The 12,063-nt window shown below is 42.8% G+C and overlaps 1 protein-coding gene across 1 annotated transcript in view; it reads right to left on the reverse strand.

The window, feature by feature from the left end:
• LOC146988776 (ankyrin repeat domain-containing protein 13C-like) overlaps nucleotides 1–12,063 on the reverse strand; it is a 36,324-nt gene that overhangs the window by 3,179 nt on the left and 21,082 nt on the right. The window contains exons 5-11 of the mRNA XM_085774437.1: nucleotides 11,334–11,379; nucleotides 9,433–9,499; nucleotides 7,975–8,119; nucleotides 6,226–6,357; nucleotides 5,252–5,413; nucleotides 709–788; nucleotides 315–413 (exon numbers count right to left, since the gene is read on the reverse strand). Coding sequence (XP_085630563.1) covers nucleotides 315–413; nucleotides 709–788; nucleotides 5,252–5,413; nucleotides 6,226–6,357; nucleotides 7,975–8,119; nucleotides 9,433–9,499; nucleotides 11,334–11,379 — 731 coding nt within the window. The remainder of the gene's footprint in view (nucleotides 1–314; nucleotides 414–708; nucleotides 789–5,251; nucleotides 5,414–6,225; nucleotides 6,358–7,974; nucleotides 8,120–9,432; nucleotides 9,500–11,333; nucleotides 11,380–12,063) is intronic.

Raw genomic sequence — 12,063 nt, forward strand, 5'->3', positions numbered from 1 at the left:
GGGGGTGGAGGAGGTGGCGGCGGCGAGTTTTTTTTTTCTTTTTTACGACAGTGACATGTGCCTACCAGAACTGTGGGGGAGCTCCGGAGAGGGAAAAAAAGAGAAACCAACGAAGGAGCGAGCTATTTCCGGCCGACCTGCATAGTTCTGCTTTAAAATAAGGTTTTAAAATCTTTTAAAGACAGACAGACTTGAAACTGTACTTGGGCATTTTTTTTTAGAAATGAAAGGGAGGAAAGAGAAGGACCTGTCAGGGTAAAATAAGGTGAGGAAATATTTGCTGGACGGATGCCAAGTTTAAAGAGAAGACTCACGATTCAATGCCCAGAGGGAAGTCTTGACTCATGGCTATCGTGGCTTTGAAGTTTTTCTTGCTCTCTTTACACACCAGCTCTCTCCCTAGATGAGGGGCTCTGAGGGAAGACAGAAACAACCTGTCAGAATATTCTCTCATGAAGCGCTCACTGTTACTCTGTAGCAGGAGAAATATATTTATTTTTTCATACAGAAAACAAGTATGCATGTACGTAAATCACTCTGCTCCATCAATGACATTAGATGTCAGTGCAGTTAAATGTTCTGTTCAGGGAAACTCAGTTGTCAGAAAGAAAAAAGTAAGTATATTGGAAATTACATGAATTATACTTCAAATTTGCTTTTTTTTTTTTTTCTTTTGCAAAGTTGTATGTAAATAATAGAGACACATACTTTCCACTGTCAGCACTGATGTATTCTTCCCAGGATATAGTGTTGGGTGATGGGGCTGTTAGAGATTGCCTCCTTGCCGGCTGATGAGCAGTGAGAGAAAAAAAACAGAAAACAACACATGTCAAGGTCCAAATCTCAGACTGAACCACTGCCAGAGACACATGGAGACAAGACACACACATGACAGACAAAACTAAATAATGTTTAATTAAAGCAGAAGTAAGCGGTCCGGTCGTTTTGGCTAATGCTGCGTTCCAGGCAGGCTTTTGAAACCGTAAATTACAGCTTCAAGTCACGACTTACGACTTTGTAGCGTTCCAGACAACCCACTCGTGTTTTTCCGACCTGTTTTACCTGTGAAAGTCACTATAACGGCCACTCGTAACTTCCGACCCGTGAACTCGTACCAGATCGAACTGGTACGACTTCACAGGTCGGAAAAACACGAGTTACGGGTTGCCTTGAACGCACCATAACGTCTTGTCAGCCGATGGAGTTAGCAGCCCCCGCCCTCGTCATGGATCTATTGGTCCTCGTCCCTACGTCACCACATTCAGGCGCATCCCTTGGCTGCACACACAGCCCTTCATGCCGTTCTCTCTCCTCATTGGATAAAACTTGTAGGATACAAGGAAAGTTTTCTCCTCGGCTCAGAGCAGAGCAGAGTGACTGACAGACCCGTGTTTCGGTCCAAACACTCTATGTAAGTGATTGCTGTCGAAAGATATAACTATTTAAGACTATATTAACACAAAAATATCGCTTACTTCTGCTTTAAACTGAAATGAGTCTGACTGCGCTTCTGTAAGAATCTTCTTATGACCAACAAAATATGGCCTTAATCAAAGAGGAACCTCTTCAATAGTATTTTGACACTGTAAATCTAACTTCATTCCTACAGAGGAATGACAGACCAGCGCAGTGCAGTCCACTAGAGGGCCCCGATGCATCAATAAACGCACAGTGAGGTCAGTTTAGGCCAAACGCCCCTCACAAACACAGTACAACACCACCAAACATCTGCAAAGTGTAAATGCTAAACACATGACGCCATTAAAGCTGCCACTAATCTTGTGTTATAACGTCCTGTGTGTGTGTTTTTGCTCTTCATCTTCAGTGCAGTCACAGTTGTAGCAGAGGCAGTAAAAGACTCAGGCGTCCCCTCGGGCTACAGGCTCTGATATCAGCGTACAACTCAAGGTGAACTTTAAAATGACTCTGAATGAACTCTTTCCCTACAGATCCTCTGCTGCTACTGTTCTGTTTCCTTTGTGGCTCCAAGATGAAAAGCTGCTTAGCTGTATTTTGTGGCTTTAAAGGGATAGTAGCATTTTTTTTAAAGTGGGGTTGTATGATCTACAAATAGCCCCTAAGTACATTAATTGCAGTAGAAGACTCTCTGCACTCCTCCCGTTAGCAACGCCAGCCCATAATAGCCCTGCCCAGAGATTTACAACATACATTGTTGTGAATGGACCCAAAGAAACAGCCTATTTTCACGGCCTAAAAGAGGTTTTACCTGAAAAAAAAATACACAGTTCCATTGTTCGCTATAATATAATTTTTTCCAGCCCCTCAAAGTGCAGGAAAAACACAGTTTTTATTTGGACTTAACCAACTCACGTATCCCTCCGCCCAGGGTTAGCGCCCGCCGATCAGCAGTTCGTTAGGTCCAAATAAAAATTGCGTTTTTCCTGCACTTTGAGGGGCTGGAAAAAATTATATTATAATAATTAGGCCGTTTCTTTGGGTCCATTCACAACAATGTATGTTGTAAATCTCTGGGCAGGGCTATTATGGGCTGGCGTTGCTAACGGGGGGAGTGTAGAGAGTCTTCTACTGCAATTAAAGTACTTAGGGGCTATTTGTAGATCATACAACCCCACTTTACTAAAAAAATGCTACTATCCCTTTAAGTACTGACTAACAACACATCTACATCTGTGGTGAAGAGGAGATGACTCAGGAGACAGGTGGACAGAAAGACAGACACAGCATTGTGCAATAAAAACCGTCAACCCAATGATGTATGACTAAAATCAAGAAGAACTCTCCAGAACTAATCATGTCATCTACGCTTCCTGGAGGACTTTTTTTCTTTTTTTTTCTCCATTCATCCTCTTTGAATAAACTGTAAGAGTTGTTCTTCAGCGTCAGTTTATTTTAAGGCTGGACAATCTGTTCCTACTGACCCTGAAGTGGAACTGGGATGAGCTCCATCCTCTTTCTCCTAAAATTGACTTTCTCTGAAAATGAACTTGCTCTTGTTCTTGCCAGCGTTGAGGTTAAAAGAATTGGAATGGCACCAGCTGACCTCCCTTTCTGTGAGCCGCGGTTAAATAAGGCAACTAGGGCAGAATAATGTGGAAAAACGTGGTGGATGGCGAGACACCTGACTGTGCCAAGAGTCAACTGTATGAGAAGGTGTGAATTACAACAACAAAAAACTTTGCTCCCTTTCGTTCCCACCTGACCTGCAGACATCCCAGAAATGTTTTGATGTTTTTGTTTTTTTTGTCCTGCGGCTTAGTTAAGTGCTCGCTCTCACACTGTGTATCAGCTCTGGCGTGTTGTTGTGACGAGGGCAGAGTACACACGGGCTGCACTGGCCTTGATCTGCTGGTATGCTGCTCCCGCCGCTCCATCATTCCATGGCACCAGGGGTTTTAGCCTTCATCCGTGTAATCAATAGTGTCAAGCCCCTGTTCGAAAGCCCCCCGCGCTTCCCTGAGCTGACCCGCTCTCCCTCTCTCTGGTAAACACTGCTACGTCACAGCAGCTGCTTTTTTTTCTCCCCCCTCACCCACTTCCACGGATCGCTTTCCACCAGGGCAGGAGTGGAAATTATTTGCACGCTGGTTGATGGCGAGGCTTTAAAAACAGCTTTTACTTTAGACGTGAGTGGGATGTGATTCAGATCCACATGGACAGACTGACGAACAACAGAGGACACAGTGATGAGACAAAGCCCGGCACAGAACGAGGGGGAGTCCAAAAAAAACAAAAACAAAAAACAAAAAACAAGTGAGCAGTTAAAGGCATCTATTGAGTGTTGAGAGGCTTTGTCTTCACTGTGTGTCTGGCTTTATGCTCAGTGTTTAAACAAGGGCTTGCTAAGCAAACTCTGGAACATACTACAGTGAGGGGACGGTGGGTGGGACAGTCGTCCCCCACGTGAACAAGGTGCTGCTTTGTAGCTATCACCACTAGGTGGCAGTGCTGGGGTTCAAATCCATGCAGAGTGGACAAGCAGGGTAGCAAACCTGTCTCATAACACAAGTAATTGGAGCAGCATTTCATTTCGGAAACAAATAAAACATCAAAGGCCACATCGGCGGGGAGTCAGACTGGAATGTTTCAATAGACCGCGCAAAGTTGATTGACAGAGTCTGGCAGGAAGTCCACGCTGTTCCTACAGGATTTATCTCTGTACAGATACAGCAGGGAAGTAGTGTGAGGTTTATTTTTTCTGGGACTTGTGTCCTGAGGTTCCAGTGGGACAGGACGGTTTCAGGGCTGGACTGGTGGTTATGCCGCAGGAGGGATAAGTAAACAGGGTGTTTATGGACGGAGGAGATTGTGCTCCAACTGTTTCTCATTTCTGCTGCAAAAGTGAGTCACCAAGTGACACTGAAAATAAATAAAAAGTCTTGGCTCTAGGTGTACAGCTGACACACCATGCTCTCCTCCACCTTTTATCCTGAGACATTGCCCAAGACTTTGTGTCAGGCAACTGCAATAGTTTTGCTCAGAAACTCTGACACATAACCTCAATGAACTATCCCGAACCCTACCCTAAATAAGAACCTGTAAGAAAACAAACAGTGCAAACAGTGTTGCATTAATAATGTAATACTCCCACTTAAACAGAAATATTAGTCAGCTTCTGAGGAACTAAATCTACGCCTCAACTAGAAACTACATTTAGTTTCAGGTTTAGAAACCGTCTAGTGTTTTCTGTTTGTTCAGGAAACTTTGGGTGGTTTAGTTTCGTTCTTTTCGTTCAATAGTTCCTGCAACTTTATGGTCAAAGGTCAAAAACCCAATACGGTGAAAATTTGGACGATAAAATAAGTCAGACTGATCAAATATCCTCAGTTGTATGTGTCATTATCACTTGAATTACAGAATGTATGTTAAGTCAGCTACATTACAGCATTTTGGGAGTTGGGGCTGTTTTATGGTCTGTTAGAACTAGAGTGTGAGATGTGACGTCCAACCATAAAGGACATCGAAAGTGTTCATACTGATTTTGAACTGCTGCACTTGAAAGCAGAGTAAAAAGCCAGTTGTCACAGAGAGTGGGAGAAATGCAGTATCATGGAAGAATGGGGATAATGGTGCACATTTTCAGACATTGTTGTACTTGTAAGAAGAGAGAGAGAAATAGTCCAATCCATGGCTCACTTTGAGACGCTGGTATGAATACTAGTTTCTCAGTTTTGGAAACTTAGAGAAATGGTTGGACAGAAACTCCCCTATCCGATTGTCTGACAGATGTGCGTGTGTGATGACTCAGATCTAAACTCAATGTCTGACTCACCTCAAAGTTCTGCTCTATGAGGTTTCCTCCTTTACTCAGGCTCTCCATGATGGCTTTGTTCCTCAAGATGTCCTCCTCGCTCAGATGCTCCCGTCTCTTCCTGGACTCGAGCACCAGGCCGTTCACAGAGTAGAAATCTGCCAGGAAGTTTCCCACGCGCTCCTGGAGATAGAAGAAACAGAGAGATAAATCTTCCCCCTCACTGAGTCGCCAATTTCCCCTTAAAACACATGTCAAAGCGACAGGACAGAAAGCTGTACCCACATCGTTTATTCAACGTCCTGTGCTGTTTTTAACCCTGAGCCTATCACCTTTGGTTTCCTTCCTAAGATTAACACTGCTGCTCCACTGATTTATGGCCTTTTTTTCCTGGCTGGTGTAGATGATACAGCAAAGGAAATGTGAGGGAGACTGAACAGCAGAGGTTTAGTTACCGAAGTTTCTGGAAGAAGGAGATTTCAGGTGTGAAAATCAGCACAAAGACATGAAGAAGCAGTATTTCAGTGATGTGAAGTAAAACAATGAAAAAAAAAAAAGATTGAAAAAGGAACAAGGTCAGGGTTAGTTTTCCTTGTTTTCCTTTGCAGACCACAAAATATTCCACCCTTCATGTTTTGTCTATGATGTTTTCCAGGTCTGAAAAGTCAAACAGAGGGCAACAGTCTGGTTTACCTTTGAGAGAAGCAGCTGAGAATGTATTGCAATTGATGGTATGTAATGACCAAAGCAGAAGAACAGAACATGAAGATATACATTAGTGAAGTGGCCTCCTGTGTATCGCTTCCCCTCCATTTCCTGCCTTTCCCAAAGAATTAATCAAATTCCCAACCCTGTCTGGGACGAGCTACTGAAAACTCTAGAAAACTCCTCGAGCAGATTGAACCGTGTGACCCGGAGCGGTGTTAGGAAAAAGCTGCAGCGATGGGAATAATAATATCATGACATTAATATGGACTGCAAAAATTGACACCAACCGTCTTGTCTTCTCTGAACAGCCAGCCGGTCTGTGCTCTGGAGAACGTGATGGATTTAGTGGAGAGTGTGGCAGAGTAAACATCGCTACTCATCAGGATGTCCACCTCCTCCTCTGTCTCCATCTCCGACTCCTGGAACGACAGGACACAGGTATGGACATGTAAGGAAGGAGTAAGGAAGACTGACAGTGATGACAAGCCATATCACAAACAACAGACAAAGCACATTTGTCATCATATTCTTTTCAATTTACAGGTTCACTAACAGGTTGAGGCCAAAATATTGTGACCAACAGTTGATTTACAGAAAATGAATCTGCTATTTTTAGAAGCATTGTAGTTATTTTTAACATTTTCCGCTTCCACCTCCTGAATGTGAGGTTCTGCTGCTTTTCTTTGTCTCGTGACAGTGAAACTGTTAGCTGGACAAAACACAACATTTAAATATTGCTCTAAGAAAATATAAAAGACATTTTCACTATTTTCTGACATGCTGCAGGCAACATGATGAATCAAGAATGTGTTCAGCAGGTTCGTCGATAGTGAAAATAATGCAGCCTTAAAGGGACAACGAGGAGTTTTGGAAAAGCGAAGCCTTTTCACACTACATTTATGAGCCTAAGCGCACACCGTACAATTCTTGGACCGGCGCAAGACAGACTCATGTTTTCATTCATCAAGAATTAAAGTCAGAGGTTCAAAGAGGTTCACATACCGTCGTAGTTCCGACCATAAACGGCGATTTGGCTGCGTTATTCTCATGACTCGCCACGAAGGAAACGCTGGTCGGCTTGACCAGCATTTCCGCCACCACTAATAATAACAAAATAACGATAGAGACAGAACGATATATTTATCGAAAATGGGCCCATTAACAAGTGTTATTACACGGCTCTATTGAATGCTGCTCTCTGATTGGTCCAGCGCTGCGTTCTGTTATTTCTGTATAACGGACCGTCGTCAAGTATAACAGACCGTTGCTAGGGACAGCGCTCTGATCAGCGCAGCACAGAAAAGAGAAACTATGCAGGATATTTACCTTGTGTTTCATTTTTACCGTCATTAAACAGCTTCGGACTAACAGTGATGTTAGATAAATGACTTGTAACCTGTTACAAGGAGAGTGGAGGCTCCTTCCACATCGCTGCTGGAAACCAGACCTGCTGATCAGAGCCTCTGACCCGGTGTCACAGCTCTCCTCTCGTCTCGGTCGGACCGCGACTCCGCGACACAAACGCACCCCGTAAACAGTAAAGTTAATCTTTTGTTTATGACAGATACGACTACACACAATACACACATCGTAACACGTGTATGGTCTATCGATCCACTGATTGATTATCAAAGGCTTCAAATGCACGAACGGGAGGAGGCTCGGCAAAACAGCGGAAGTGACCGGTCTTGCAGATTCGCTAAATTATGCAATTTTAAATCAATGAAAGTCGTATTTTGATCAGAATTATGTTTCAAATTAATCATTTCACTCGTAAACCGTGTAATAAGCGGGATAATGTATAGTTGGTCGGTTGTTATGGAGAAATAAACCCCTTCATGTTGAATGAAACCTGTCATACAACCTGTCGGGGTTTATTTCTCCATAACAACCTCCGAACTATACATTATCCCTTACGTAACGTAGATTCATCCACATTAACGTGAGACTTTTTTATAACCGAATAGAAACTCCTCGTTGTCCCTTTAAATGTGTGTATCTGTGATCTCAAGCCTGTATGTGGGGCTCGCACACACCTCGTGGTGTATCCGCTGGTACACTTTCTGTTCGTTGTCCAGCACAACAAAAGACTCGGAGGGGATGGCGTTGCCGTTGAAGATGAAACTGAGGTCCCCACGCTGGCACTTCATGTCCGTGAAGTCTATCAGTGTAGTGTCCAATCTGCACACAGCACGCACAGGCGACAAAAAAAAAAAAAAAGGATTTAGTGTGACAACTTTAGACAAATGGAGGGAGAAGACGGGACAGGGAAACAGAGGATGGAAGAAAGAGCTGGCTGGGCTGAGTCCACCTTTGACAACATCCAAGCAACCCACAGAGACAGTGTCAAAAATAACTGGAAGTCACACCTTTGCTCTGAAGGACATATGAATGGTAATTGTTACCACAGACACCAACAAAGCATTTCAAGCATCTTGTTAGTTTTTGTTGCTGTTGTTTTTACGTTGTCAAAGTGGGTAGTGCTGGAGTGAAGCATGACGTGCTTAAAGAATTGCTTGTGCAGACCAGTAACAAAGTGGAAGGTGCTATGGATGAGTATGACAGGCCTGACACACTGTAGCACTAGAATGTAAATGAACTCGCTGTCACGGTGGTTTTTTTTTTTTTCTTTCGCTCTCTCTCTTCCTGCAACTGCAGGATAATAAGAGGACATTTTGAATACCAAATTAGACAGCCAGGAGCAGTTTCACCGAATAATGACAAGCTCCATCTCACACACAAACCGCACTCACAGTCACAAACACACCACTTCTATGAACTGAATTCAGTCTTCAAATAGATTTAGTTGATATGTTACGAAGCCCAAATATAGAGAGCATCCGTCTGCGTGCTAGATAAAGGCTTGGCCTGGCTTGTCAAACATGAAAACCCTGTGAAAATAACGACCGTATGTGTTAATATGTGTGTATATGAGATAGTTGTGGCTATAAAACACAACAACATGAATTCCTGCTGATGATTCATTGTTAGCGGTGTGTTAGCGGTGTGTCATCCTGCGTCAGGGCGTGACAAATTTCTGCTGACGTCCTTAGTAGGTGAACTTTCAGGCAGCACCTGAGAGTTTGCGTTTGTGAAGCTCTCATTCAAATCTCAATATAGGAGTAAAAGATTTGTGCACAGAGGCGTCGCCATTGAGTTCTCTCATATTGCCAGAGACTGATTTCACACTCTAGTTAACCTGACGGGGCTGAGGAGAGGAAACGGGAGGTAGACAGGGATGAAAGAGGAGAAAGAAATGTTGTGTTGTGTGTAGCAAAAGATGACAGATAAATTAGTGATCCTTAAAAGTAACCAAGCGCCTGGATTAAAGGTTTTCTCGAGGAAATGCCATTTAATTTGACGTAGTTTCCCGTAGGTTGTCTTTGTTTACTTGACACAAAACCACAGAATATAATGCTGTCACAAGGCAACTGTAGAAATGACACTTAAATCATCACATATTTTGCATTACTGTGTTATATTTGTTGACTTGCCTGATATTAATGCCCTGTTTGTAGATCTTACACGCATCTGAAGGCAGGATTCTGGAGAGCAAAGGCACTGCAACATGAAAAGATACAGTAAAGACATATGAAACATCATGGAAAGTACTAAATTTAGAAACCTCGCTCAAAAATGAAGAAAATCTTCCACTTCAAACCTTCTGCGGCATATAGGGCTGTAGACTAGAGGGATATATAAAGTGTAGCTCTGTAGCTAAATATTTAATAACTCACAGCCCTCACCAGGTTAGGTAACTGAAGGCAAGAGACTTCCTTTGCTGTTCTATCATTTCACAAAAACTCATCAGGGATTTTAACACAGAATAATTCTGTGAAGGACTGCATTGTAAAAAAGAAAAAAAAAGCTGTTAGAAAATCAAGTGGCTCCTCCAACCCAGCAGAGCACCACATGTAGTCTAAACAGGCCTGAAGGCACTAAGCCAGAAATCCCTCTGACATGAGCATAGATCCACGAGACTGTGCTGGTTTAAACTAAATTCTTCTCTGAACACAAAGTGCTCACACCCCTTCCCCGTTTTTCCACCACGTTTTGTTATGTTGCAGCTTTTTGATTCAGCAGTTCCCTCACCACCTGCTGTATACCATCCCAGCAGCAAGACGAAGTGCTGGAGGCATCATCACATCATCATTGGAGGTTTTTTCAGCAACAGGGTTGAGGGAAAACTGAACAGGGCTAAAACCGTGAACAAGAACCTGGTCCAGAGAGTTTGGCATCTTAGACTGGGCTGAAGATTCACCTTCCAATGGGAAAATGACCCTTAGCACTCAGCCAGGACCACACAAGATTTGCTCGGGGACATTTCTGTGACCGTCCTTGAGTGGCTCGGTGAGTAACGTGACTTGAACCTAATTAAACGTGAAAATGGTTCTCCTCTGACTCCCCATCAATTTTGACAGAGCTTAAGAAACACTGCAAAGAGGAATAGTAGAAAATCCCCAAATCCAGGTGTGCAAAGCTTCTGCATCATCCCCGAGAAGACTCGAGGCTGAAATCACAACCAGAGGTGATAAAACTAAGTCCTGAGTACTGAGTTTCTGAATACCTTGGAAATGTTATATTTCAGTTTTTCCTACATTTCTAAAAGTTCTGATTTGTCTTTGTTATCATGGGGCACTGTGTGTAGATTGATGAGGGGAAAAAAGTGTCTGGCTACAACAAAACAAAAAGTAAAAAAAAAAAAAAAGGTAAAGGGTTGCAGTACTTTCTGAATGTCATTTAAATCTGTATCTCTCTATCCTACAAATGTCATTTCTAGATGCCTGTCTCGACATCAAAGCCTCACAAAAGCCCCCCATTACAAGTATATAGTTATGTAAGCAACCATTGTACATTTGGTTACTATCATGCGTCCATTACATAATCTTGCCACCTTGTCAATAATTCACAAAGACACAGTGAATACACAGACTTCAGTCCTGGCTCACACTCTTGTGCAGACTAAGCAAATGCTGCTACGCCAGTGTCAGTAGATGCGTTTAATCTACTGTCACATACAGTAATACCCCTGCATCTGTATATTATGTGTGAGGCCCTGCATTGTGTTAAACTGTGTGTATATTCGACTGCAGCTGGAGAACAGATTCTACTTCTGTTGTCTGTTGTCACTGGAATAATCATAGATGGAAGGACGTCCACATAAGAGGATGGTATTACAGTTCAAATACAGCAGGAGGAGTAAAACTCGACTCCAGCAGTGGATATTCCTCCTCCTTGCACAAGGTAAACACTCTGATCCCATCATATTTTCCTGTCTGCAACAGACTCTACAGCTGCTGCTTCAGACTACACCCCGGTTATTTTCCAGAGTGGATAAACAAATATGTTTTCTGCCAGTCCTCCGTGAGACAGCAGAAGGTGGATCTTCACTCACCCCAACTTTGGAAGTCCCAGTGAAGCTCCAAGTAAAAATCACCAAGCTGCAAAAGAAGACAAAGAAAACTTACTCACAAGTCTAGTGATATTTCAAGATTTGTCCCACAGTCAGCAAATCCCACAACTAAGACCAAACACGCAATAGTCTTATTTGTAGGGGATGAGTTCCAGCAGCCTGTTAATCCATATTTACAGTAACTTGTTTACTGTACCAGGAGGGTGCACTGGAGAGTGACTGAAAATAACCAGAGCCTGTATTCATGGTAATGGAGGAGCATGTCACACAGTCAAACAGTGTGGGTCACTGATGGGTTTTATTAGGTTTCCACAGCAATGGACTTCTATGGCAATAAGAAAACGTATGACAATATTTGTTATTAGCATCAATTCACTGCCATTTTTTCATCTTTTGATGTGATTTATGGACAATAAGAAAAATACAGTAGCCAGTCTTGGATTATAGGTGCTGAGTGAAATAATGTACGACAGTTTTCATCAGGGCCGTTGTATAGAGGAGAAAGGTGATGATAATTCTAGGGGCCCAGCGCCCAGTGGGGCCCATAAAAAACCCCAGTAGTCTAATCTTTGTATGACTGATTTATTCTGCGTAAGACCCTGACTAATACTCATAGTACACTGTAAAAACTCAACATCTTTCCAAGAATATTTGTCTTATTTCTTGTCCAAATGTCTCATTTCTAGTCAAAACTAATCTCTTTCCACTTAAA

This window comes from Trachurus japonicus, chromosome 4 (assembly GCF_045865225.1).
Source record: "Trachurus japonicus isolate A0001 chromosome 4, Traja_1.0".
NCBI classification, from domain to species: domain Eukaryota; kingdom Metazoa; phylum Chordata; class Actinopteri; order Carangiformes; family Carangidae; genus Trachurus; species Trachurus japonicus.